The following is a 27,961-nucleotide window of genomic DNA, read 5'->3' as shown; positions in this document are numbered from 1 at the left end:
TTAGTTGGTAAAACCAGTGTCTCGCACCCTCTTCTCTAGGAGCTGCGAAAAGACAAGATGGCGGAGGCCTACAGCGAGATCGGGATGAAAAGCGAGGTGAGCATTGCTCTTTCTTAATCCCCAAGGATTGGGTGGTGTAGGGGTTGCTCCAGAGAAGTTTCCAGATACCCTGCCACAGGCCTCCAGTCCCACCCCTTCCTCTGATCACCTGCAAAAGCCCATGTGGTGGCTGGCAGAGGCAGAGGTTAGTCCAGCTCTCGCCCACTGGATAGTATGTAAGGTACTACGGAAGGGCTGATGCCCTTTAAGGAGTGAAAACCAAGTTAGATTCTAAGATGCCTGTGCTTTGCAAAAACAGGTCAAATCTGTCACCATTAATAACAGTCATTATCATCTGCACTTGGAATGGCAGGGGCCCTTGTTCATAAATGACTGAGAATTTCTAAAAAGTGAGAACAGAGCATTGAACCCCTCTAAATTTGACCCCTGTGTCACTGCATTGGTGACATGCCTGTGAAGCTGGCCTGGTCAGTGCTTTACCAGACAGATGGTCTCCTGTAACTCCCACAATAACCCAGTGAGAAGTGTGCCCTGCCAGGCACAGGAGGTGCAGTAACTTACCCACGGCCACGCAGCCGGTGAATAGGGAAGCCAGGATGGGAGTGGGCTGTACGTCCGAGCTTGTCCCCACGATGTAGGTGCCGTTCCCAGGGAGCGTTGATGACTAGCCGAGAATTTTGAAAGCATCAGGGAAGCTCGTTTAATTCCAAGCAGTGGGCCATGTGGGCAACTCCCATGTGGACCAGATCCAAGAATCTGATGCCTGGGAGGATCTGAGTTGGGCAGAGCAAGCCTGGGCCTGGTCAGAACCGGGCCTCACCTTACTCTGCAGAGGCCAAGGTCTGACCAGTGGCCCGAGGACCCTTCTCTCCCGGGGGCAGGGGTGCTGGCTGGGGGACAGTCATCTCTTCCTCTCTGGGCGCCCCTCAAGTAGGGCCCTTGGGCAGGAAGGCCACTGCTGACAGCCTGACTTTATGGTTTTTTCTTTTTTCTTTTAATTGAAGTATAGTCAGTTTACAATGTAGTGTTAGTCTCTGGTGTACAGCACAGTGATTCACTTATATGTATATATATTCCTTTCCATATTATTTTTTATTGTAGGTTATTACAACATACTGAATATAGTTCCCTGTGCTATACAGTAGGACCTTGCTGTTTATCTATTTTTTATATAGTAGTTAGTATCTGCAAATCCCAAACTCCCAATTTATCCCTCCCCACCCTCTTTCCCCCTGGTAACCATAAGATTGTTTCCTATGTGAATCTGTTTCTGTTTTGTAAATAAGTTCATTTAGGTCATTTTTTTTTTTTTAGATTTCACATATAAGTGATATTATATGGTATTTTTCTTTTTCTGGTTTACTTCACTTAATGTGATGATCTCCAGGTCCATCCATGTGGCTGCAAATGGCATTATTTTATTCTTTCTTGTGGCTGAGTAGTACTGACTGTCTGACTTTCTAACCCTTTTCTTGTCTCGCTCCCACAGAACCAGCGGCGAAGAGGCAAGGGGCAGGACGGCCTTTACCAGGTAAGGGCTGGTGGCAGTGCCTCTGGTCTACACTGCTGCCCTTCTTCCCAGGGTGGCACCGTCTAACCAGGGCCGAGGTCAGGCTCCCTGGTTTTGCTTGTTGGCGGTGCCAGCTCTTGTCAACAGCTGGGCTGGGCAAGCCCGTGACACGCATTCAGGCCCGGGGTAACTCCTCTGTCAGTCAGTCCCTGGGACAGGGTTGGGATTCAGCCATTCAAGCACTTGGCTCTGACCTGGAGGCCAGGAGGCCGTGGGAGCGCCGCCCCATCACACTGGCGGCAGCTGCCCAGAGGCTGGGTGGTCTTGTAGCAGAGGATGCCCCACGAGCCACTTCCTGCCACTTTCTCTGCAGCTCTGGGCCCTTGCAGAAGCCTTGCTCTGCCTCGCATCCTCACCCCTAACAGGATGGGAGGATGGGTGAGAAGACTGAAGGAAAACAAATCAAGAAAAATAGCTGTAGCCAGGTACCTAGCTTATGCAGATCAGTGTGAATAATTATGCAAACTAAACGCAGCCAACCTACTTCTCTAAAATATAATCCCCGGTGGGTTCTCTGGGTTCTCACTTGGCTGTTCATGCCTCCCCAAGGCTGTTCACAGCTCGCTCGACTGACTCTAAAATCTCAGGCTGCCCGGCTTGCCTGAGTTCAGGGTGATGTCGAAATGGCCCCCAGGATTTTTCTGTGTGGCTGCTGTTGATCTGTCTTCTGGACCAGAGAGGGAGAGAGACGGTCCAGTGAGGTTGGGACCAGCCTGCCTGTTCCCCTGCAAAGAAGTGGAAGGAGGCTCAGGAGGGCTGAGGCCAATGAGCCACTCTCTGCCCGTGATACGTCCCGGCTTCCTGGAGGCCCAGGCTTCAGGGACAGCCGATTCTCTGGAGCAGGACTGCCCCCTGTCCCCTGGCTCCAGCTCAGTGTTCCAGCTGGGGCGCTCTCCTTCCTCTGTGGTCTGACAGGAAGCTCTGTAGGGCGCAGCACTTGACAAGGTGGGAGAAGGTGAGAATTTAGCTGGAAAGGAATTGCACCAGGGCCATTCCCAGCGGGACACGGAGCCCATCTCTGCTCCAGCCATGTAGGCCAAGGCCCCCGCCTGTGGCTTGTGGGGATGGTTCATAGGCCCTCAAGCTGGCTAGGAGGTCACAGGCCAGGCTGCACAAGACACCTGCTGGCCTCCAGGTAGGCTCGTGCCCACGTGGGGCTCTTGACCCACTCACTCTTCTTTTCTGATTTGCTTTCCCTAGGGGCTCAGTGCGGCCACCAAAGACACCTATGATGCTCTCCACATGCAGACCCTGCACCCTCGCTAACAGCTCAGGCCAGACCTGCAGACGCCCGGATTGTTCAAGCCACAGGATAAAGCATTTACAACCCAGTTCACCCATACTTCTCCACCAAAGTATTCCTCTTTATAAATGGGAGGCTTCAAGTTGTAACATTTGGTCATACCCAATCCCAAACTGTCACACAGAATTTCATCCCTGGACACCAGGAGGGAGGGAGTCCACCAGGCCCTGTCTTGGAGGAGGCCACTGTGAGCACAGCATGTTCTGGGGTCTGGTTTCCTGGAGACCATGGGCAGGCCCCGCTCCCAGCGGCTCCGGGCTCTTACCTGGAAGACGGGTTCCCTCCTTCTCATACCCAGTCCAGCTAGGCTGTGTTTTGTAAAGTCCCCAGAGTAACCCCAGATGTCAGCGAATGTCCTAATGGTCTGTATTGCTCTGTCAGTATTTGAGTGGCTTCGCTCCTGCTGTAAATTTGGCTTCTGTTGTCAGCCAGGGTAACTGATGGTTGGGCCAGGGAGGCTGTAGTGCCTTCCTGTGGAGGGTGAAGGGTCAGGGCAGAGGGGAAGGTGGGCGTGTGTAGCAGCCGGAGGTGACTGAAGTGAGGAGGCAGTGGGGGGTGAGGGATGGGAGCAGAAGAGCCAGAGGCCTTGGGGTGGGGTGGGAAGGGGCCCTCCTTCAAGCAAGCATATATTCCCCCTTGGAGAACTTGTGTGCAGGCCCTGTGGGGACCGAAACAAGCCCATTCTTGCCCTCCGGGAGCCCACATTCTCCCAGGGAAGCCAGCTACGGGGAGACATGTGAAAGAACACAGCGGTGTCATCAGAGTATGAACACAGCGGGGGCGCGAGAAAAGCAAGACCACATTCTTTCCAGGTACTTGCTCAGCTCACCGAGTGAAGGACAAACCTGTCAAGGGAAAGGCCTCGCAGGAAGACTCGGTACCACTCAGACCTAGAAGGATCCCCGAAGACAGTGGCAGGGCGGGAAAAACCTCAGCTGACTTCCTGGGACAGTGCTGTGTAACAGAAGGGCACGTGGCCATGGATGGAGAACCCTCTCTGCCTGGCTCGGTTTTAATTTATACGTGTTTGCTAGCGCCTTACTCTTCTGCGTAATAAATGCTTCAGTGAAAATGCCACTTTGCCGCCAGGTTCCTTTCAGCTGTCAAGCCTGTAATGCTAACTTAGTCGTCAGGAAATCAGCCTGCTGCCCCTGCAGTGGGGACGAAACTGCTGAATTTTGGGAGAAGGAGATGGTTCCTTGGAACTTGTAGATGAGTGAGATGCACCCCCTGGCCCAGAATGCTGCTGCATCTAGCGGGGTGCTGTGCGTGGGGCGACGGAGCGTGTCCGGGTGGGCCAGGCCTTATGCGGAGCCGGGAGAAGGTGATGGGGAGGGAGCCCTGGAGGGCAGGGCTCCCAGCATCAAGCTAGCTTACAGCTTGCAGGAAAATGAGCCCGAGACAGGCCAGCTGAGCATTCGGAGGTCAGGAAGAGGCAGCATTGTAGGAAGAGGGTGTCTGGGAGTTATGAACAGACACCAGTGCCACCACGCAAAGCCTCAGTCCATAGGGTTTGGGGAGGGATGGAGGACAACAAGATCTTTTAGGTCAGGTTCTCTCACAAAAAGTAGCCATGTCCGCAGCAGTATTTTCTCTGACTGCAGGGGCTGTTTTTAAGGCCCCAACTCATAAAGCCACCAGTTAACATTGGGTAAAGGCTTTGAAATCCAAGGCCTCAGCTATTAAAAGCATCTGAGCATTTGGGATTTCAACAGGAGCGATGTGCATCTCTGCCAGGTGTGCACACGACAGCCCTTGAAGAGAAGGCATTCAATTCGCATCCTGGCCTTAGAGGGGATTCATTCAACCAATGTTGGCCTAGCACCTGTCTGGTGTCCAGGACTTTGCAATCTACCAGGGAGGGTGGAGAAGTGTCATCACAGAGTTAGGGACTTAGGAACCTGTCATGGGATTTCATCCACCTCATCTAGAAGAACTCAGCATCACACTGCAGTGTCATGACACACACGGAACTGGCAGGTGGGAGCAGAGGTGGGCAGCGATGAGTAGCTGCCGCTGAAGGGGTGCAGACAGGGTGCAGACAGCTTTCGGAGAAGCTGCGGAAGGCTTGATGGAAGGAACAGAGCTCTGAGGGGGACAGAGTGGCCGAAGACTGCGAGCCCTCCTTTCATATCACCTGGTCATGGGGCAAAGGAGTGGAAAATTCCACTATGTTGTTTCAGCTGTCTTTCCACTGACTGACGTTCATTAAGACAAGTGACCGCCTCCTTTGGGGTGCTACTTCTTTATCTTATATTCACCGGGCTTTTTAAAGAATGAAGTTGGTTTCCCCTCTCAGTCGAAGTGGGTTAAGCCTCAACCTGAGACCGACTTTCAAGGTGCAGGCTGTGTGACCTATATAGCTGGCCTGAAAATAAGAGAGTTTGACCCAATTCTGTCAATATTTTGACTCAAGAGGCAAGGAGGAAGGTGGGCTGTAAGCTATGGGTGTGGGAGCTCGCCCCAGGGGTTGGGGGATGCGGGCCAGAGGGCGCACTGCGGTCCGAGCCAGACCAGCACAGAGACAGTGGTGGGGAGCGGACGTGCTGGCAGAACGAAGCCCCGGATCAGGATGAGAGTGGCACTAGTCTTTGGAGAGAGAAAAGGCAGCAGTAAGAGAATTCACACCCTTCATATCCCCTCATAGGCACTTTGGCCTGGTGGGTACCACTGAAGTGGGGTAGGAACAACGTTTTAAAAGGGATTTTGCTTTCTGAGGTCATTCTCATGCTTGTGAGCACACCGTCATCTCTACAGAACAGAGGATTCCTGTTAAAGTTTGAAATTGTTTTAAGGAAATTACTTCACAGGGGAGAGGATGTAGCTCAGTGGCGAGGTGCCTGCTTAGCATGCATGCGGTCCAGGGTTCAATCCCCAGCACCTCCATCAAAGTAAATTAGTAAATAAAAAAACCTAATTACGTCTCCCCCAAACAAACAAACAGAAAGATTAAAAAAGAAAGTAACTTTACACATTTAAAACAAGCTATAAATTCGAGACAGGGTGGAATGGGAAATAAGGAGACGTTCTTTGACATAGGACTAGGGGAGGAAAAGGCCCAGTATCTGTCTTCCCACAGGGGTCCCCTGACACGGCAGTGACCGCATCTTGAGAGCCAGCCCGTGCTCTCTCTCAGCCTCGTAGTTCAAGGAGAACGCGCAGATTCAGTTCACACACACTAGTTAAACAGGATGCCTCCCAGAGCTCTTCAGCAAGCTGAAGTTTTCTCTCTGTGGGAAATTCATTTTAAGATGCAAAATTTCCTTTTCATGCAATCAACGAATTGCATGAAGACACTAAATGGTAACTATGATAAGCTAGAGGGAGCTACATTGTGTACCCTCAGACAGGAGAACCAGAGGATAAGTTTGGGGTGAGCTTCCTTCAGAGTGTAACGGAGCAGGACCCCGGGGGGGCTTCCCAGGACAGACCTCTTTCCCATATTTTCTGCTGCAATTTGTCTCTGAAGGACCCAGATAACAGTATCTCATGCATATTTCCTGAGTTTTCCTGCTTCTAAAAACCACCACCAAGTGGAAGACATTAACTCCTTGATGATCATGAGCACTTAGCCCCCAGACCTTCTGGTGCCTAAGGACTGAGCATCATCAACCAATCAGGGAATTGTGCACAGCTGATCACTACCCTGGGCTGCCCCTCCCTCAGCTGGCCTTTAAAAATGCTCGGCTGAAACCTTTTGGGGATTTCAGGGTTTTTTTGGTGGGTGGGGGGTAGGGAGGGCATGTGCCACTCATTCTCCTTGCTCAGCCCAGCAATAACCTTTCCTTGCTCCAGACTCCAATGTTTCGGGTTGTTTGGCCTCACTGAGTGTCAGGCACATGAACTTGCATTTGGTATCAGTTTTGGCAAAGCCAGCTTAGGAGTCTATGCCCGTGGCAGGTCGCCCCTGCCCAGGGGCAGTCCCTTTCCTGGGTCCCAGCAGCTGCCGGAGCTCACTTGGCTCCGGGGAACTGGGAGGGACTCTCCGCAACAGGTGGCCGTCCCGGTCCGAGGCTGTTTGGAACCAAGCAAATCTGGAGCAGCGGTCCACCTTCAGTGTCCGCCTGGGGGTGAGTCACCCCAGCTTGCTCAGGCTGGGAATTCTCTCCACTCCATCTGGGCTCATTCCTTTATGAGAATGAGCTCCGGGCTCATTGTGAGCCACTCTGGGTCCGTTCTCTTTTGAGAGCGGGGCCCAATCTGTTTGGAAGCCTCCCTCTGGGGGTGGAAGTGGGATTTTGAGACTATACCTCCTCTGATTGTCTGTGCAACCGCAGCTTGTTTGTTGTTTGTGTTTTTGTGTGACTCGTTTTGGGGTGAGCCACTCCGGCTTGCGCAGGGTGGGAAAATTCTACCCGCTCCACCTGGGCTCATTCCCTTCCAGGAAGTGAGCTGTTCTGGGCTCACTGGGAGCCACTCTGGGTCCATTCTCTTTTGGGAGCCAGGCCACTCTGGAAGCCTCCATTCAGGAGTAGAAGTGGGATTTGGGGCCACACACGTCTGATGTTTTGTCTGTGGGACCATGCTTGTTGTGTGTGTGTATCAGTACGTGCATGGCCCGTTGTGACATCTTTGGTGAGTAACGGGGCTCCAGTGTGACGACACCAGGGTATCCTTCCCTATTGCATTGGCTTTGCTTGAGGCAGAGCATTGTTTGGAATTTCCTCTTTCTAGCCTTGGTCATTCATTCAGCTTCATCTCTGATGGGCACTGGTTGGGGTTCCCTCCTTCTAGACTGACGAGGCATTGGCTGGGAATCCCCCTTTTGGGAACCAGGGACCTGTGACCCTGAGGGACCGTTTTGAATTGTTCTTGGCTTGATATTTGATAACATCAGCCATGAGTAATTAAATATGGATGATCAGAGCTCCGTTCTCTTATAGTCCTCCTAGGGTATATTGTGCAAACCTGGGAGATCTTCAGCTACGTTCCCATAAATGAAAGAAAATGGTATTTTTTATTGTAACACTGTGGGCTCGGTACTCGGGGGATTTGGAGAACAATGAACCCTGATGGCTCTGCTATTATATCAAAATGGGCCTTTTGCAATTGCTTCAGCCCTTATCTTGGTGGAGGGGTGTGTCTGTGAGTGTCAGCACCTGAGTCCAAATCCTGTTCTCTCCTCCTGGTTTTGCTGAAGGTGAGGCATGTGAATATGAGTGAGTGATATTGTTGACTGGGGGGAAAAAAACCCACACAACCTAAAATTGAGAATTATGCTTTATTTCATGGACTTTCTGAGGACTTCAAGCCTGGGAGGCAGTCTCTCAGCTCTAAGGGATTGGTCTGATGAGGTGAAGGAGGAGCCAATATATATAGGAGTTTTTGCAACAAAGACCAGCTAATCACAACATCAAAAGATTACTGTAAATTAAAGAAAACCTGATAGCTCAAGTTAAAGAATTGAGTAATTTTCTATGTATGGGAAGATGCAAGAGACTGGGCTCATGAAATCATTGCTTCGATATTCACCTTACCATCTAGGGCCAGCATCCTGGGCTTCCAGTCCTGAGTGCCCTCTGGGTGCACTGTTGGGGGTGGTGCAGTGGCTGAGGGCTTGGCAGCAGGCAGCCCAGGCTGTCTCCATCCTGAATTCCCTCAGGGTTCACAGTATATGTATATGTAAGTATAAAGGAGGCTAGACAGAATGAATTTTGGGTTCATGTGATTTGGGAAATATTTACTATTAAATTGATATCTGATATTAAAGCTGGCTTGAACTCATTGGTATAATCAACAACGACATTGTCCTTTACTGTACCTAGGTTTACTGAAAGGTCAATAAATTCATATTGTTTCTGTTGCAGTTTGTTGGCAGAAAGAAAAAATTAACTTAATATGATGAAATTCTTGTGGGTGAATTGAATGCAGATGAGATAGAAGCTTTTGAGTGAACTCTTTAGAAATGATTGTGTTTTTAAAGCGTCTGTTTGGAGGTGATTCTCCAGGTGTTTGGTGGCTTGGAATTTTGGGATTGTGCCAAACAGGGTTAGATGATGAAAGCTTATTCAATAGTTGAATGGCTAGGTCATTTCCAAACATATAAGAATCTGAAACATTCCCTGGAGGTTGGGATTTTGGGGAACTGGGGATCAGGAAATTTGGATGTGTAGTTGTTCTGTTGGTGGTGACTAGGTTCTTTTCCCATCACAGAAAGAAGTCAGAGACAAGATGCAGAGATTCAGAGAGAAGACGCATTGGTTAAGAAAGTAAGGCAGGGACTTATTAAGGGATGGACAATACACTCTCAAGGGGAGAGCTGGTAGGCTCAGGTGAGCAGCTGCCCTGAGTTTCTTTGGCAAGTTGGTTACACAGAGTGTAAAAATAAATGGGCGGAATATTCATTGGGGAGGGAAGGGTTTGGGGTCCTATTCCCTGATTTTTCATCCCAACCCCACCTTCCCAAAGGGAGGAGGGATTTTTGTCCTTCTTTAGTCTGGATCAGAAGTGTCATGGCGTAGGTGCATGATGGGTACTTCTAATCTGCAAGGCTAATTTTATTGTAATGAGGGCATAATGAGAAAAAAGTAACATGCGGACACTGGAGATTCAGCCCAGAGGTTCTTTTCTTTCTCCGCCCAGGGACCCCTGTTGTTTTCATGTTGTAGGGTTTCCAGCATTTGGCCTCATGTCCCTCCTTTTTGCCCAATTCCTGCCATTTGGCCTGAGTCCCCCTTTCTCTGCTCACATCTCACTATCTGCTTGCCTTAACAGTTGAAGCTACTTGAAGTAATGGGGAAGCTGTTTCAGTGTACAGTGGCAAAGTCGGGTGTGTGTTTTGGGTGGAGGAAGGTATAGGGAATAGAACTGCATTTTGTTGGAAGAGAAAGTGACTTGGTCCTGAAGCTGGTTGTTTTTGAAAGGGGGAAAAATAAGGGACAAACTAACATGGATATAGAAAGCTGTGGAAAATTAGAAAATCAGAAAATTAGAAAGTTGTGGAAAATTAGAAAGGAGTTCTGTGCATGGTCAGCTGAGATTAGATTAAATTTAGGTAAATAGATTGTTATTCAAAGTAGGCTGGTGCAGGGCTAGATTTGGTTCCTCTCTGTTATGAGAATGCTTGCTTAGAATGCTTCTGATAACAGATTGTGTGGAACTTTGATATTTTTGACAAACTTCCTATCAGTTTCTATTTAAAGTTCTTTTGACTTCGGTTGACTTTGCAATGCTTCAGAGCCCCCCTGAGGCATCTTGGAGAAAAATACTGAACGAGGATTGGTTGGTGTGTTGAATTGCACGGGAAGCATTGTCAAATGAGTGATAAGCCTTTTCAGATTACGTGGTATGGATAAATATTGTTGATGTGGACATTTGAGAGATTGTGTGGGGTTTCTGAAGTTTGGATAGGTCCTGGTATTATAGTTACGGTTCTGGTTGTTGTCTTGGAATGTTGTGTGTTACAGGAAAATGATTAAGCTTCTTTGTTAAAAACACTGAATCAGACCTTTTACCTTGCCTTTTTGGATCTTTCCTCATTCATAGACAGTTAAGCGGATGCTTTGCAGAATTGCTTCCTCTTCAAGAAAATTCATAAAAAGGACTCTTTTTTTGGCCAAGTACAGTCTTCTTTTAAATCATACTGCTGAACTGGGTAAGATATTTAAGAAGTCTAATGAAAACTGTTAGTAAAAGGGATTGATTGCATAGGATTGAGTGAACTGATGAATATGGTTATAATTTTTTGGTTGTCTTAAGTATCAATGGCTTTTAATCTGTTTTCTCATTGAACTGTTTACCAAATGTTTGTATCCCTATCAATATTGCCCCCAATGTTTAGGATAGAAAGAGAATTCTCTAATGGAGTTGTCACAGAGTATAATAATGCTTGCTTTAAGTTTATTGCTAAAAGCTCATGTACGAAGCTTGCATAACAATTGAGTATAAACGATAAAATGTACAGCCTGTAAAGTGTTTCCCCATTAACACACCTCCGAGTCTGTTCACCATATCTGATTAGTTTCCCCCCAGTGCGGATAACTAGGCAGATATAAAGGACGCCCAGCACTGAGGGACATGACCTAAACCTCGGGGCAGGAGCTGCCACCCCAGCATTGAGGGAAAGATATTTTGATCACCAATATTTTCTATTAAAAGACTTGTAATCAAAAGGGGAAATGATGGAAGAATCTGCACATTATTGAGCTGTGGGGAAGTCGTTCTGGCTTATGCAAGGTTTGACTTAAACTTTACTGACCAAAGCAGCCTGTTTTATGGCCTTTTGGACATGCATTGTACATCTGCTTTGGCTTTGAGGAGGGGAATGAATTTGAAAGTCACAGTGGAGCAGCTGGGTTGACATCCAAGGTAAACCCAGGTGGCCATTGTGGATGTGATTTCAGACACGGTCCTGTATTGTCGAGGACGCTCATTTTCTGAGCTGTTACACTTGGGATGCCACCAGCCATCCTCAAAGCAGTGTCTGCTAGCAGATGGCAGCTGCAACCTTGTAACCTCAAGGTCTCCTCTTGTAATTAAATTAAATTTTAGGTAATAAAACTGCTTTAGATCAGATGTTAGCAGAAAGAAAGGAGATGTGTGTAGTGGCCAATAGCTCTTGTTATATATATGTTAAAATATCAAAGGTTAAAACCTACTTAGATAAATGGAGACAACTGGCTATCTGGCTACAAGTCTCCCCCAAAGTGCCAGGTCCAGACTGATTTTTAGTCTTGGTCTCCTGAATTCCTCAGGGAACAAGCTCTTAATGATACAAGACTCAGATCCAGGACTTGGAACTCGGGAATATTTCCAGTTTGGTGTCCATTCCCCAAATTGAGGTAGCACTTTGCCCCATTTTGGCGGGAAGTACCAGAATGGTTGTCACCCTGTTCCCTGAAAGATCTGGGGAGGGATGAAACAGGATTGAAGATTCAAACAGTTTTTCTGCCAAGTTTCTGATTAACCTCTCTCCAAAGTAGCATTCCCTTTCTTGTCCACACCTGTTCTCAGGACTGAAGCCGTAGCAAAGAGAAGGGGGGAATTATAATTGGCCAGGACCCTGTGGGGCCTTCATGGAACAGACCCCTCCCCCATATCCTCTACTGTAGCTCCTCCCTGAAGCACCCAGATAGTAGTATCTCACGCATATTTACTGAGCTTTTCTGCCACTAAAACCCACCACCAAATAGAAGAAATTAACTCCTTGGTAATCATGAGCACATTGCCCCCAGACCTTCTGGTGCCTAAGGATTGATCACCATCAACCAATCAGAACCGTGCACAGCTGATCACATACCCTGGGCAGCCCCTCCCTCTGCTGACCTTTAAAAATGCTCAGCTGAAACCCTTCGGGGAGTTTGGCGTTTTTTGGGCACAAGCCACTCATTCTCCTTGCTCAGCCCAGCAATAAATCTTCCCCTGCTCCAAACTCCGACGTTTCAGTATTTTTGGGCCTCTGTGAGTCGGGCACACAAACTTGTGTTCAGGAACAAGAGGACCTCAGAGAATGAGTGTTCAGGACCTGGCAGGAGATGCTAGAGGGAGACGGGGGTTTAAACAATACATTTGGAAAAGGCAAGTTCAATACCAGCTCTGCAGTGAAATGCACAGTGAGAGGGGGCGCTTTGAAGAGTTCTCTCACAGGATCAGTCAGGGGCCTGAGTGTTTGACCAGGTGCGAAGGGCACCCCGCCACTCAATGCAGGACCCCAGGAAGCCACTAGGGCCTGGGGAAGGCGCAATGTGATGGTCACAGGGCTCCAAGGAGCACAGCGGGAAGTGTACAGGAGCCGGGGCGAAGGTGGTGGAGAACCAATGGCTTACTGCGACCCTAAGGACTCCTGAGAGCACCTGCCGGAAAAAATAAATTGGCAGGCTGAGGTGAGTAGTCTGTGTGGGAATGTGTTGTGTGAAGCATTCCGAATACCAACACAACTTCAGAGAAACTCAAACAATGTGAAAACACTTGGAAAATGGTTTAATGATGTTTTACAACAGAAATGAACTGTACAGTTACAGTAAGTTTAATATATATAAAAAATTACAGCAGACAAATGCATCTACACAAAAATCTACCATTTCATTCTGATTCACTGTCGCCTACACAACCTCTCCCAAGCCGACAGCCCCCCACAGGTGGCCCCAGGAAGGGGAATCATAGAAAGGGCACTTTTAAAGAGACAGCACCGCTCATATTCCCCACCACCTCCTCAGGCCTCGGGAGGTACCAGCTCATTCCCCCAAGTGTAAAAGTTGCTTGTGTTTCGTTTTCAAAACCAAACCAAGAGAACGTGTGTTTCTCAGGGGCCTGGATAACGAGGCCCCGCAATCCAAGTTATCAGCTGATTCTTATAAAAGATTCCTATCAGAGGGGAAATGGCTAACCAGGTGCTCTGGGACAGTGAGGCTATACAATAGCCACCCAGATTGCAAAGTCATCTAAGGAGAAATGTAAGGACTCCCAATAAACTACTTAGAAATTGTCACTGCCTCTTTAAAGCTGCTGGACAATTTTGGAAAGAATCATTTACACCACATCTTAAGTTTCCACAAAAGAGAACTCAAACTCACATTTTAAAGTACATAAAACAAAAAGTTTTGAGAGGCCAAGGGGTCAATTCCCCCTTGTGCCCTCCCTTGACAACAGTGGAAAAACACCCCTGAATCAATATTTAAAAAAAGAAAAAAGAAAAGAAAAAGGTGGAGGAGTTAAGATATTTAAAGACAGAGAAAGAAAAACGTCTTTAGGAAAACACGATCACTGTCTCTTTAGAACAAAACAAAATCCCAGATGGGAACGGTAATCAGCGAATAGTCAATCCAAATTGAACCCGGTGGAAGTTTATTACTGAATATTATGTACACTCGGAACTTTTTTGTTTTCTTTTTTATTATGAACACCTAGGCAGTGAAAACTGTTATGTTAATACATACATTGACACACCCAAAACATACAAAAATACTATTATTTCAAACTACTAAGAATAGGACAGTTCAGTTATTTTCATGCTATGACTTTTAAGAGCATTACACTGAAACAAACAAGTTAAACGACATTTTTTTTTAATATCCCAGAAATATACCAAAATATACATCTAAGCTTTGGAATTACTGAGGTTAGACTAATGCAAGTGCTGGGTAGTCGTACTTATTACACAAGTCTAAGGTTCTGCAGGAAAGAAATTATCTTTGGTATCTGCATCAGGCTAATATTATTAACATTTGGATTTTGCTTTGGGATAGAGCTTGTATGACCCTAGAACCAAATCCCCCCTCCCCCAATCAACTGAGATTAAAAAGATCCATGTAAAAAGTTCCTTCATTTGCAATCCCCCCACCCCCCCAAGTTAAAAAGTCACAGGCATCTACCTAGCACAAAAGGTCGTGAAATACAATGCATAGTTGCACAGTGGTGCTGCCAAAAGGAAACCAGCTACGAAAGAAGAAACGAAAAGCTTGATAATCGCTCTGTATGTTTTCTCACGAACAAGACAGCCACTTCCAAGCAGTTCCAGTAAAGGACAAGAGAGAAAAGGCTCAGAAGGGCAGCTGGGTGGCATGTACTCACTGCCACTGCCCCAGAGGTTAAAGCACCCAGCAGAGCAGCCAATCCTGCGCCAGTGTCTTCAACTCCCCCCACTCTGTGGAGTCCAGAGGCGGCCCAGCGGCACCCCCACCTCCTAGTCCTTGTGCTAAAACCCCTGCGGTGACCGTGGCTGTTGTAGGGTGGATTACCGTGGTGGCTGTGGGGTGGGTATCGTGGTGGTGGGCTTCTGTCTACTGTTTTGGAAAATCTGAAATGCCAGTTTGTTCCATGGCATGTTCACAAGCTGGCAAGAGCCAAAGCTGCTGACCATGCGCCTCTGCAAACCCTGGAACACAGAAGACAGACCCCAGCCCTTCCAATGTGGTCAGAGGCCCCTCCTCTGCCCCCTGCCTCACTCCTCTAAATGCCAGGACGCCACAGACTGGATTGATGCTGAAGACTTCCCTTTTCTTTGGTTTTTTTGTTTGTTTTGAGTTTATACAATCATTAAAAAATCTTTGGTTTTGGCTGGAAATTTAAAAAACAAAACAAAACAAAGAAACCACCCTCCCCTGGCTTATAGCAGCAGTAGTAAGACCTGGCAAAGCTTTTTTTTCAATAGTGGGGGTGGGAATCGAAGGTTGGGAACTACATTCAAAGAAAAGGTGAAAGGGCTGGGGGATGCAGCTTCTAGAGAGCCCACTGGATATAAGATTGTCAAATAATAATAATATTAATAATAATAAAAACTTAAATATTTGGATTTTTTTTTTTTTGGTCACGTCAAAGGAAAAAAGTGAAATGTGTATGCAGCAGTCAGCTTAAAGGAGCCTTTGGTGTCTTCCCTTCCACCCAAAGCCCTGAAAACAAGCAGAACCCTGAGGCCTCACAGGGGAAGGGGAAGGCCTCCCCCAACCAGGGAGAAGGCAAGTACAGGAGGTGATGTGTGGGGTGGGGGTGTGGGCGGCTGGCCAGGCCCTAAGGGCAGGGTGGCGGGGAACAGATGTTGAGACCTTTGAAAATCCCCTTGCAACAAAAAGAGAAGATTGCAATTTGCCCTCAGTTTGCAGTAGCTTTTAAGCAGCGACATTCAGAGGCTTTGGGAGGTCCCACCCCAGGCTACAGGTCCCATGATGCTATAGGCCAGAGTTCAACATTACTTAGAGGAGGGAGGGCAGACTTGGCAACTCTGTAGGGTTTAGAGAAAGTTAAAGCAAGTTACTCAGTCCCGAGTTAGAAATGAGGTATACAACAGCTCCTGGGCTCGTGGTGGGCGGGAACCCACACTTACTTGCCTCGCCTCTGCTGCCAGCACACGTGTAGGGCCTGGAACTACGGTCTAACGGGGGTGGGGTGCACTTCCTCGGAGTGAGACCCCCTGTGGCCTGAGTAACCTCCCGCAGAGGTAAGAAGCTGGAAGAAGTCTGTCTCTCCCTTTACCTGACCTCAGGGGAGACACACCGTTCATGCTGTGGAAAGCCAACGCTGTAATATAGTTGCAAAGTCATAGGCTCTCTCCTTTCCCCTCTCCCAACTGTCTGCAGTTTTAAACACAACCAGGCTGGTCCACTCTACTCTCAGAAGGTACACGCCTTCTGCAGCCTGTGCAGGACCGGAACCAAAGACACGGCAGCCCCACCTGCCTCCAACTACAGCCTTTCCTCACAGGACTGTTCGTTTTAACTTCTCAAAGTGCATTTCCTTTCCTGCTATATTGTTCAGACTTAGAGACACTGTAGGACTAGGTAGGGGTACAGTCTTCTCTCTCCTTGGCTCTGTCCTTTTTCATTCGAAGGAGATCCCAATTTTAAAGAAGTGTTTGGATGTCTCATTTTTGAAACGGCACTGTATCTGGCTTCTGCCTGCAGACCTCGGGGTATCTACCACGTGCGAGCTCGATGCTGCTGCCACGTTACGGAAGGAGACTTAAGCTGCCTCTGTGAGGCTGTGGCTGACTCAACTAAAACAATGCTGAACAAGTAAACAGAGAAAACTTGGGAGAACTTTGCAGCAGACCTCAACTTTTTTTTTTAACTGTAAATCAGTTTTGGGGTCTGAACTTTCTGACAGGGTCTTGGGTTTGAACCAGAAGGTGGCACAGCCCTGCACGGAGAGGGCTGACTCAGGGACACAGAAAGGGTCATCATGGGCGCTTCACGTCCGCGTGCAGTGGTTCCATCCCGCACACCCTGTCTCCCCACAACTGTTGTTTCAAGTGCTCTTACCTTCAATAGCCCTGTTCCCTGCTTCCTGACCTACCTAGTGCTTTGAAAAGTCACACAATATTAATACCACTTTTACATAATGTCAGAACAGTAAGATTATTAGTAAAGCTTTCATGAAGTTCTGCAGACTGATGGTTGTTTGACAGAATTCTAGAGCAATAAACTTCTCTTTCCTCCCCTCCTTTCTGTGTCCCCTCAATAGCACAACAAAACAATGAACTACTCAACTCCCTAGAGCCCACTTGTAAAAACATTTGGGAACAATACAGCTCCATGGGAGAACAAAGGAAGGTCTTTTGGGTTTCGATGTAATCCTGCTCTTGAAAATGCTTATCCTTTACAAGTGACAGAACAACTAAATATCGTCTGAATTCAGAGAGGCTGTACTGGTTCTCTTTGTAAGTGTCAGATAAAGGGGAAATCATAAAAGAATCCTGCCCCCATCGTTTGCCACCCACCCTCTCAAATTCCCCAGCAAGTCCAAGAATATTACTGCCACACTGAGCAACTGTATCCATCTTTACAGAGCCAGCGGAGTGAGACTAAATAAATCTCTTGTCCAAAGCCAGGATGAACAAGACTTCCTTCGACAAATGGGAATGGGTGAGGGGAAAGAGGGGAGAGGGAAAGGAAGGAGACAAAGGTAAAGCTGTTTCAAATTTTGGCTTTTTGCTCCTATTCCCTCTGCCTGTTTTGAAAAGTAAGGAGAAACAATGCAGTGTCTTTGGTATCCAAACCGAATCCCACTTCCGGTCTGTGAGATGGCTTGCTTATTACACAATAGCCTTCTGGACATAAGAGTCTATATCTGGACTCGGGGAACCAGGAACATCTGTCCCAGAGTGTGGCCGGGAAGGGCGCTAAACTGTTCCTAAACCAGCATCATTTCTCATTCACATCCCACCAAGAACAAGACTCTCCTCAATCTCACTAACTAACCAGTCCCTAAAGGTCACACCAGATCACAGATGTGAGGCGAGCAGGTTGGCTTTCAACTTCTTGGTCTGGTTTTTCTGTTTACGTTTCTGGTTGAGACAGAATTAGCCTTGGTGTGAGAAAAGGAAGTGAGGTTTTAAAGTGCTGTGCTCCTCGCACAACATTCAGTAACATGACAGAGGGGGACAAAACAAAACAAAACAAACAAAACCCCCACACATCTGTTTTACAATTTTAATTTTCTTCGATTAAGATGCATCAATCACTCATCTCTCCTTTCCTCTCCAAATTAAATGGTGCTTGTCTATTTCTGCCTCTATTTCTCAACCACACACTCAGACATTCACACACTCGTCCTTTGCCTAAGCTCTTATTACGTACAGAGGTAATGAATTATCAGGAGAGGCTGGCAGGGTCTGGGAGGCCCGGGCAGCCACAGGAAGGGATGTAAATGCCCTCGGGGATCCTGAACTGGACAACCCCTGTGTAACCGGCATGCCACCACACACTGCACTGCAGGCCAGGTCACAGAGAGGCCAACGAATCCCAAACCCAATCACAGGGATGATCAAGTTTCCTTTGGCAAGACAGAGATAAGGAAAAACAAACACACACACACATGAGCAACGCAATGTTTCCTTCTAACACAGTCACCTTCTCCTCTCCCCCCTCCCCACCCTCCGTAACCCTATAAACTGTAACCCTATAAACAGGATCGCAAGTACATACAGCATCAGTCATGTTTATCAGTCATAATAAACATCAATCAGTTCAACTACACGCTACAGCTAGAATTATTACTACTACTTATAAAGTTCTTTTCTTTTTATTTATTTGGTTTTTAGTTTAAAACCAGTTCTGTAACAATGCTAAGCTATACTGAGGTATTTTATGAAGGTGCCAGAAGCTAGCTGTTAACTACGAGCATTCCCCACACGGATTAAGGTATCACCATTCACAGACAAAAGGAAGAGGAGGAAGAGAGGAAAGGAGATCTGGTTTACAGAACCAACACAAGATCCACTGAAGTTTACTGCTTTTAGCAAAGGCCGAGAGTAGAAGAAGCCAAACAAAGAACTGCTTCATGAATGAGGATGGTCAAGAGAAACCAACAGTTCACGGATCAAATGGACATCTGGGTGGAAACTGGACAACTCTGACAAAAGACATATTCCCTGCCCTCCGGATGGAATTCTTACAAATAGCTTACTGAAAATTTCAGGGGTGTCCCATTTCATCTCCTTGGATTAAGAAAAGAATGAAGCATAACAGGATTAGTATCAGCCTTTAATGATGAAAGTAATTTATTCTATTCCTGTCCAAGTTCACATTTGTACCATGTGTGCCATCTATGCAAACATGTAACAGCTGATCTGAGCTCTTCTTAAAGGAACGGCAGAGAACTTTTCCTTCTCAAAACTAAGGGTAAGTTCTGACAACAATTTACCACTTTATAAAGTGTCATCCTCAAACTGTTTTAAGACTGCAAATGGCTTCAAAACGGCCAGGGCTTTGATTAAACTAAATGCTTTTCATTACATGCCTTTTATACTCACATATACAAAAGTGAACTCATAATGGTTATGATCAAATGAATACATCAATGCCCGCCCATTTGAGTAATTTTAAATGTCAGGTATTTAGGCTCTTTCTCTATTAGTGTTGACAGTCTTCAACATTTTCAACTGCCAAAAACATGGCCTGAATAAATAAACCGTAAATCCATCAATTTTAGATGCTGATTTAACAAGAGAGCATTTGACCAACTCTCACAACGAATATTTCAGGCTTTTCTTCAACGGAGGGTTCTCAAATTGCAGACTGATTTTTGGAGTCCCCAAGGCCACAGCCGACTCCCAGCAGTAAGTCTGAATCAGGACCGCAGCCCTCTGGCCTTCTCATCGCCCCCGATGCTCAGGGCCTGCTGACTCTCCCTGTCTGCACTCTACCTTGGCTTCCTATAGCATATTTTACGTTTTTCTTGGTAAGGAAAGTTTTGTGAGGATGACATAGTTTGGGAACAACTTTAGAATGAACTACAAGGAGCTTCATCTGTAAGCCAAGTATCTACTATTATACACTAATTGCGATGTTTGTTATCAGGATTTACAACTTTAAAAATCGACATTGATTCCCTATATTTGCAAATGTATCCAGCTTTCCCAGCAATTTAAACAGAAAATTTGATGTTAAAGATTGGGCTGACTTTAAATATTGTTGTTATCTGTGCTTCTGGATAATACAGACAAGGTTTCCCTCCACCTTCCCAAATAAATGGGGGATAACAGAACAAAGTAATATAAAAAAGAGGTATAGTTGTGCTTTCTTCCCCAACAATGAATGGTGTAGAATAAACTGGCAAGATAATCTCACTAAAATTTTTAAAATTAATCTTATTTTCCCTTTAAAAAATGTGAATTTCTAATAATGCTACTGTGAAGTACAAATCTGTCTGGTCCTATAGAAACGAAACCTGGATTCCTTTGGTTCCAATTCTCTAGTAATAAGTTGAGTAAATTGGGATGGTACTGATCTTCCTTATCAAAGAAATAAAAGGAAACGTGTTTTATATCAGGTAATGAATGAACAGGAACAATTTTTTAATTCTAAAATGATGCTTATGTAATGTTAGAAACATTTTAACAAACATAGCACTCAACTTATTTCTTAAATCAGGAACAGTAATATTGTTCCTCTGAGAAGCCCTTTTCCAGGTCTTTCTGTTCTGTCCTTGAGATTTGTACAGGGTACAAAGTTCACAACCAAACTGCACTGCCTGTGAGAAGCAGGACTCAGACAATTACATTCACCACGCCCTAGGGAGGGCCCATTACTATGGGCAAATATAGCATCGCTATAAATCCATTTAGAATTAGTCTTTGGCTTAATATGGGTTAACCAAACTTAGAGATGAAATAAAACCTGCATAAACATTAAGGGGAAAAGAGAAGAGTGACACAAGGAACTGTCATGATCTATCTGGCCCTTCCTCTTGACCTCTCTTTGGTCAAATGGTCCTCCTTAATTTCCAGACTCTCCCATATAAGGTGGCTAAAAGTTAAGTCTGAGTACCTTAGCTCAGGAGATTCATTCAATTCAAAAAGCATTTCTTGAGATGATAAAAAAGATATGAAGTAAAAAAGGGCTAAAGGTTGAGTCGTGAAGTAGTACGATCTGCAGAAACTCTAGGGATGATGATGGGAGTCAGTTTTAAGCTAAACACCCGCCAACAAGCTGTGTTAGTGTTCTGTGCGGACATGCATAAGTGTACCTTTCATTTCACAACTTGTTTTAAAATAAGAGAAAAAAAGGAAAAAATTCTAAAAGTTACCTTTGCCTAAGGATTTATTTCTTCTTTTAAACACAGGTTTTTATGCTGGTTTAAAATTTATCCTCATAAAGTGATCCACACACACACGCACGCACGCACAAAGGCAGAATCCCCTTATCCCAAACTGACTGGAGACTACAGACAGGGCAGGGAATAGAAGACCATCATACTGACATTTAAAGCTCAGTATTTTTTTTAATATTAAAGTCTGACAGTGAATCTTATTTAGGAGAGGGAGCATCTTTTGAACCACACAGGAAAACAAACACAGCCTTTCCTTGCTCTTCCTCCTAATCCATAGGGCTTGAGCCCCTTGGGACTCAACACTTCCTTTGGTAGCAGTTTTGGGAAATTAATGCTATAACCTCTAATCCAGCATTCCCCTCCCTGAATCCTTCCTCTGAACTTACTGCTCCCAAGGGAGGGACTCATCACCACGGGCAGCTCCAGTGTTACTGAGAGCCCTAAGATCATTTGCACAGACTAACATTAGAGATATCAAGTCAGGATAAAAGATTAAATTCAACTACATCAGAGACATAGCGGGATGGAGAGGAGAAAAATTAGTAACTGACACTGCTATTCTATTTACACACCAAACGAAATAAACTAGTTAAAACTCAAGTTAATGTCTGCCCAGAGGATATTACGATTTACCAACATAAAAGATTAAAACAAGCAGCAACTTTTATATAAAATTAATAAAGACAAATGAAAAAAGAAATTGTCAGTAGCATCTATCTCCTCAATGTGTCTGAACCGCACGATATAAACTAGTCCATTAGTACAGCAGCTTGCTAAAAATTGACTTTGGTTCAAGCTTAGTTTAAAAAACAACATAAAAAAACAAAACAAAACACCACACATAAAAACGGTGGATGGACATTTGTTAGTTTCCCTGCTTGCAGTTCACTGATTTTGGAGGGATTTTAGGAAGGTGAGAGTAGTAATTAAATTACTGTGTGAAATAAAATGGGAAGACAGAAGTATCAGAAGAAAAATTAACAAGGGGACTAAAATGTTTCTGGCCTTTTAATATTAATATGCCTGTCTCCCACTTGGATGATCACAAACAAAAATACACACTGTGTCTGTATCACTGCCTTTCCCAACATGGTGAAGAGACAAATACACAGAATCCACGCTCCCTTGTGGACACAAGCAGAGCAAGTGAAACAACGTTACTGTAACTTCGCTCTCAGCCCCCAGCTCCAAGGGGGTAAAAGTGCACTCGTGGGACCACTGGAGATGTAAGCAAGCACCCACGGACACCAGATGGGAACCTTTAACTCCAATTAGAAGGGTGCTCAGATGAGCTGCATTGCAGTGATTCAGTCTTTGGGGAATTTTCTGGATACAGATACTATAATAATAGAACACTGACAAAAAGGGGAATCTAATTTCCAAGTTACCCTCATTCCTCTTCATCTACTCCCATACACACTTCCTTTTCCTGGGCTCATTTACATAGTCTAGAAATACCCTGAAAACAATTCCAGAAGCTAATCACCTTCTACAATGAACACAGAGATGTGTACTGCCATTGAGACCGACCTAAGCAGGAGCATCACTAACAAACCAAGGAGACACTTGAAGTGTGTGTGAAGTCCCTGCTCAAAGGCTTTCAAAGGTCCTATAGATCCCACGCCCAGCTAATGAGCGCCTTCTTTAGTCAGAGGCCCAAAGAGAGCATCAGGGTTGGAGGAATTAACAAGCCATCTGGTGAAAAGGAAGTCTGTGGCTAGAGGAAAAGGTGCTACCCTCAGACTCTCCTCATCACACCTCTTTTGGTGATCTATAACCAATGGAAAGCAGTCTAGTAAAGTTCTTTCAGAAAACAAAAGAAGGGAAAAGTTTCCCAATTTCAGTAAGTTCTTTTCGTTCTTTGCCAAGTAAGTTAAAGGAAGTTCGGTTGAAAAACTTCCACAAAATGGAAAAAAACAAACAAACACACCAACAGTAGGAGCATTTCAGGAGACAAGAAATCAGGAGAACCACCAAGTCAGGTGTCTGCAGTAGTCTTTGCTCTTCGGAACCAAATCCTGCCCTGCAACGGGTGCAGCCGCTCCCGCTGGAAGGAGCAGGGAGCAGCGCTGCGGCACCACAGGATCTGGGCCTCAGGTCATTCAATGATTCGGGGTGAGTGAGAGCTACAGTTCAGCAGGAATTCCTTCCTACACAAAAGTGCTCCAAAGGCACCACCTGATGGGGGGGAGGGGGCGTGTGTGGAGTGGGAGTGTTTACACACACTGCCTTCAGCTTCTGCACCAAGCCTCTTGCATAAGTGGCAAAAGAAAATAATTTTCTAGCACCTCTGTAAGAGTCATCAGGGGTAAGGAAACCAGCAAGAACATTCCCCGCAGCTAAGAACGTAAGTCCCCCGACCCCAAGCCCCCCCCCGCCCCACAGTGTGGGAGCTCGCTGAAACAGGATCCAGGAGCAAGAGATAAACATGTCCAAACTATATATATATAAAAAAACAATAACAACAACAATAATAATAGAGATACAGTAATACAGGCCTGCCTAAGTTGTACCAGTTAAGAAAGGAACCCCCAACACAATTGATACGATTATAAACACCTTGTTATGACTTAATGGCCTGTACAACAGACCCATAAAAATGATTTTTTTTTAAGAAAAAAAAGAAATTTAGACAAACAAGAAATCCCCTTCCTATATTGTAATTGGTAACCCACCTTAACTCGTCTTCATGACTGCTGGAAATGGTAAGTAGTCCTTTCACTTATTTTTTGTCTGTTTGTTTTTGACTTGTTGTTTCTGCTTTTTTTTTTTTTTTAAATTTTTGGTTAGAAAGTTCTCCAATCCATGAAGCAATCCTGAAAAGACAGTGTTTTATTACAAAATTAGGCAAATGTCCCGTCTCCATCCTTTTTTTTCCGGCATGTGTTTTCTCTCCCTCCTCTCCCTTGCCCTCGCAACACGGCGGGAGGAAGCCAATCACGTTTCAGTCTCAGCCAGGCTGGCAGCCCGTTCACACCCAGCCTGGCTCACTGTGCCTTGGAGGCGGTGGTGGTGGTGGAGGCGGCCCCGCTGGCAGAGGCCACCGTGAAGAGAGAGTTCTGGATGGACTCAGCTGAGGTGGAGGTGGCATGAAGGCTGGCGACAGGTCCAGAGTTCCCTGCAGAGGCTGCAGCGGCAGAGACCAAGCTAACTGGGTTGCTGGTGAGCAGAGAGAGGTTCTGAGGGTTCAGGAACAGAGGGGCAGTCACGATGTTGGGGGCTCCTCCTGCATTGGCAAATACCAGGTTCCCAGTTGCATCCAGTGACGTTATTGGAAGAGAGCCACCAGAAGCAAGAGCTACAGACAAACCCCCCCCAAAACAGGCAGAAAGGAGAACATTAGTATCATCCTGGAGAAGCCAACAACACATCAAATGTACTGAGTTTTCCTACAACCCAGTTGGAAAACGTGTAGCCCTTAACTGATTTTCTTCCCCTTCATCACAGTCCTATATTGTCACCAACTAGTTTATTTATAATTCTGAAAGAGCCTGAAGGACTGAAAAATCTAACTGAAACAGTATGAACAGGATAGGTGAGACAGTTAAGAACTGTCTAATGAATCAGTCAGATTCCTATCTTCAAATCTCAATTTTATTTCATCTACCTAGAAATATTTGTTAATACAGTAATTCTGTTTTTAATGCAGATTATTGATTTTAGACTACCTCCATTCAAAAGACAAACTAGCTACAGTGATTAAGGCATTGAAATTAAGATGAGTCTACTGCAGGCGGGAAGCAGGAGTGCACCGACACAGGAGCCCTGGATGGGTTATTTGAAGTCAGGACTTGGTTTAATGCACAAGAATTTTTCTATGATGCTGTTGCTTCTCCACAGAAGGCATCAGCAAAATTTTCTTTAAAATAACCGGCACTCTCATTTATTATCATTTCCTGTTGGCTGACAACCCCACTACTATCCCCTCACCTTTGTAACCACATTCTCACATGTATATCTGAGGGTTTTTCTAATGGCATTAAAAATTTCATTGCCTACTTACATAATACATAAGGAAAGCCAGAAGAACGGAAGGCTTGTCCCTGACTTTGGACATGATCATACAAAGAGTACAAAACAGTGAGACTTGGTACAGCTTGAAGTTTCCTGAGATTTCAGGCTTAGGGTCACAGCCCAGTTCTGGATTTTTCCAGAGAGCATCTGTTCTGTCCTCAACTCTGCCCTATGGAGGGCATTTTGCCTTTTTAGCATCGCTACAGCCCAGAGATAGACCATAATGCAAGAAAAAAAAGTGATTTATCACAAATTTCATTCCAAAAAGAAATTCTTGGATAACAAAAGCTTTACAGATCTAACCATCAATTTCACATATGCTTTAGTCAATGAGAATGTCAATATAATGTAAGGTAATCTAGGTCATGTTCTGGATTTGTGTGTAACTAACACTGTCTACAGTATACTGTAGAGATACCATCCATGAAACACTAATCTTAATTGAAGTTGGCTAATAGCTTATTTTTGGCCCCAAGAACTCTCATTTAAGCACAAACCGTTTTGACTTTAAGAGAAATATTTCTCTGATTCATATAGGGATGTCTCTCAAATTGTTTCCCTGAACCATGCAACAGCAAGCATCTTCAGAGACAAAGTTCAGAAGCTAAAAAAGGCAAATCCTTCAATATATGCAGTGAGTGGATTTAGACTCATTTTGGACTGGATCACATGCTAAGGCCAAAAGGGAGCCATCTGGCTTGGAAAAGAGACATAATCCAATAGAATATATGCCTATAATGATGGGGATATACACAGGGCAGAACTTAACAAGAATTAAAAATACTCTTGAAGCCTGCATAACATGCTCCAATGTTAATTCATTATAAGGCCTTCTTGTACATGGTTCTCTTGGGGATGAGGATGAGGACTGGGAAATTTTACTTGGTCGAATTTGCCTGGGGATGGGTCTCAGATGACTTTTTGGATAAATTTAGGGGGAAATTCTGCCTCCAAGTCTATTTCTATCAGAAGATAAATATCAGCATAAAAGGCTTGGTTTCTCGCAGTACACCAAACTAAGCATATTTCCGGTTCTTACAAACTGACACCTACAGAGGTTTTTTACAAGGACACTTTCTTGGTCCTCAAGTTAGTCAGCATTATGAATTCAACTAGCTCTTCCCATCACTTTGACCTCTAGCAAAGCAGACTTCCTGCATTAAAGAAAAAAAAAATCTACTGACCTTGAATAGTTGCCAGTGTACTGTTGCTCATCAGAGCTGGGCTGAGGGCACCACCCAGGGTCCCTGGATTGAGACTGAGTAAGGCTCCTCTGCAAGTCCAAAAGAGTCACTTTACTATAAGGCAGACACATTGTCAGTTTGACAGCACCCCCACAGGGATGAGAGAAAGGAAAATACAGTTCCAGAAGCACATGGAATTATCTGTTGCCCTCTTTATATTCTTACATGGTTTGGTTACTGCTTCTGAGTTATCTGCTTTCCCTGATGCTCACTTGTACAAAGCAAAACAAGGTTATGGCCCCCACAAAATGTAAAACTTGCAGTCATTCTGACTCTGAATTGCTTCATTCTCTCTCTTTTTTTCCAAAACATGAGGGAAAAAAAAAAAAACAGCAAAAAAATATACAAAATAATTCTTATGTTTGATGATAATATACAATTGGGAAATCTTACTACTGTATCTCTTATTTGTGTTTGAGAATTAGAAAGCAGACAGTTGAGACATAATGGCAAAGACATAAAAATCAGAGCCAAGATTTCTGGGCTTCCTACCTGCCCCATTACCCAGGTATAGCCTGTGGCCTGGTGTTCTGGGTCTTCATCTGGAAATAAAGATATGACTACTGCCCTGTTAAGAAACCTAAGTCCAACCATAATCAAAGTCCTTTCACTACTATAGCTCACCCCATTTCAGAGAGATTGTGGCTTTAAAGAGTTTTTTTTTTTTCTTTTTTTTTTTTCCCCGCATTTAAGGTGGTGATGAGAAGTATCGCCTAAGAATACCTGCAGGGAACACCTCCTAGTTGTTTCTCAGACGTGAAGCAGATGAGAAAGTGCCTTACCCAGCTGCAAACTGTGAGGGCGCCATCAGGCCTGGGTTCAGCCCTGCGGCAGCAGCCATGGCGGCAAGGCTGGCATTTGCTGGCAACTGTGCAGCTCCTTGGAGGGCGGCGGCTGCTGCTGTTTGCAACCCTGACGCTGTCACCATCACCTGGCTGGTCCCGAGAGGAGAGGACAAGGGAGTGGAGGTGGTCTGTGTTGTGCTGGTCTCACTGGCACTCGATGCCTCAGAGGTGGAGGCTGAGGCGGAAGGCGAGGGACTCAGGGAGGGCGACGTGACCGCTGAGGGAGCCGGAGGCGCTGTGGAAATCACGGTCGCAGTGTTGTTGGAGGTGGCGTCTGTAGTGCCTGAAAAGAGAATCAGGTTAGAAACTGACCTGTAAATGTTTCTGGAAGAATGGCTGCTTTATTCAGCTGTACTCTAAAATCAACTGAGTAATTAATCTACCACCCAGTAACCTCTAAATATATCTTTTTATTAACCTAGTTTAGTGTTTTTATGGAAAATACCACAAAAACAAACATTTCAAGAACCAAAACCATGAATCCTACTGTAAGAGGCAAAAGCAATAAAGTCACCACAAAACAGAGAACACAGCTTCCCAATTGCAATTTCCTATTTGAAAAAAAAATCAGAGAAGCTCTAGCTACAGAACGTAACTGCTCCGGGGAAGAAACACATAAGCAAAAGAACCCCAGCTTCTGAAAAGCTCTTCATTCAGAAATCTCCTTAGTAGTCTCTATAGAAAAATCAAAACAAAACAATGAAGGCAAGAAAAACTAAAAGGTACGTCTCTTTCTAAAATAAGTGTCAATAACAACATGCAAAGAAATAGGATGAAAATAACTAACGGCATATGTCTAGATGTCTTCTTTGCATTAAAAAATTTAAGCAGCTATTCTGTAATGAAAATCACCTCTCGAAAAGTCTCCTGTGGTTAACATTTTCTTATTCATGGAAACAACAATGAACAACACACAATGATATCATGAATCTCATAAAAGTTG

The 27,961-nt window shown here is 45.3% G+C and overlaps 2 protein-coding genes across 9 annotated transcripts in view; one reads left to right on the top strand and one right to left on the bottom strand.

The window, feature by feature from the left end:
- Positions 1-4,010, top strand: part of CD247 (CD247 molecule) — a 79,788-nt gene extending 75,778 nt beyond the window's left edge. For all 5 annotated transcript variants that reach the window (XM_010984451.3, XM_064477957.1, XM_064477956.1 and 2 more), the window contains 3 exons: positions 40-96; positions 1,550-1,591; positions 2,831-4,010. In XM_010984451.3, coding sequence (XP_010982753.2) covers positions 40-96; positions 1,550-1,591; positions 2,831-2,896 — 165 coding nt within the window. In that variant the 3' untranslated portion in view covers positions 2,897-4,010. The remainder of the gene's footprint in view (positions 1-39; positions 97-1,549; positions 1,592-2,830) is intronic.
- Positions 4,011-12,834: 8,824 nt separating this feature from the next.
- Positions 12,835-27,961, bottom strand: part of POU2F1 (POU class 2 homeobox 1) — a 146,812-nt gene continuing 131,685 nt past the window's right edge. For 3 of the 4 annotated variants that reach the window (XM_010984450.3, XM_031435849.2, XM_031435848.2), the window contains exons 14-16: positions 26,956-27,301; positions 26,114-26,202; positions 12,835-24,213 (exon numbers count right to left, since the gene is read on the bottom strand). In XM_010984450.3, the coding sequence (XP_010982752.1) occupies positions 23,903-24,213; positions 26,114-26,202; positions 26,956-27,301 (746 nt within the window). In that variant the 3' untranslated portion in view covers positions 12,835-23,902. Of the gene's footprint in view, positions 24,214-26,113; positions 26,203-26,811; positions 27,302-27,961 lie in introns of those variants that run through there. The other variant, XM_064477953.1, reaches the window with a different exon arrangement.

Source organism: Camelus dromedarius, chromosome 23 (assembly GCF_036321535.1).
Source record: "Camelus dromedarius isolate mCamDro1 chromosome 23, mCamDro1.pat, whole genome shotgun sequence".
NCBI lineage: Eukaryota > Metazoa > Chordata > Mammalia > Artiodactyla > Camelidae > Camelus > Camelus dromedarius.
Note: the sequence above shows the minus strand (reverse complement) of the source record. Positions and strands in the feature narration are given on the sequence as shown.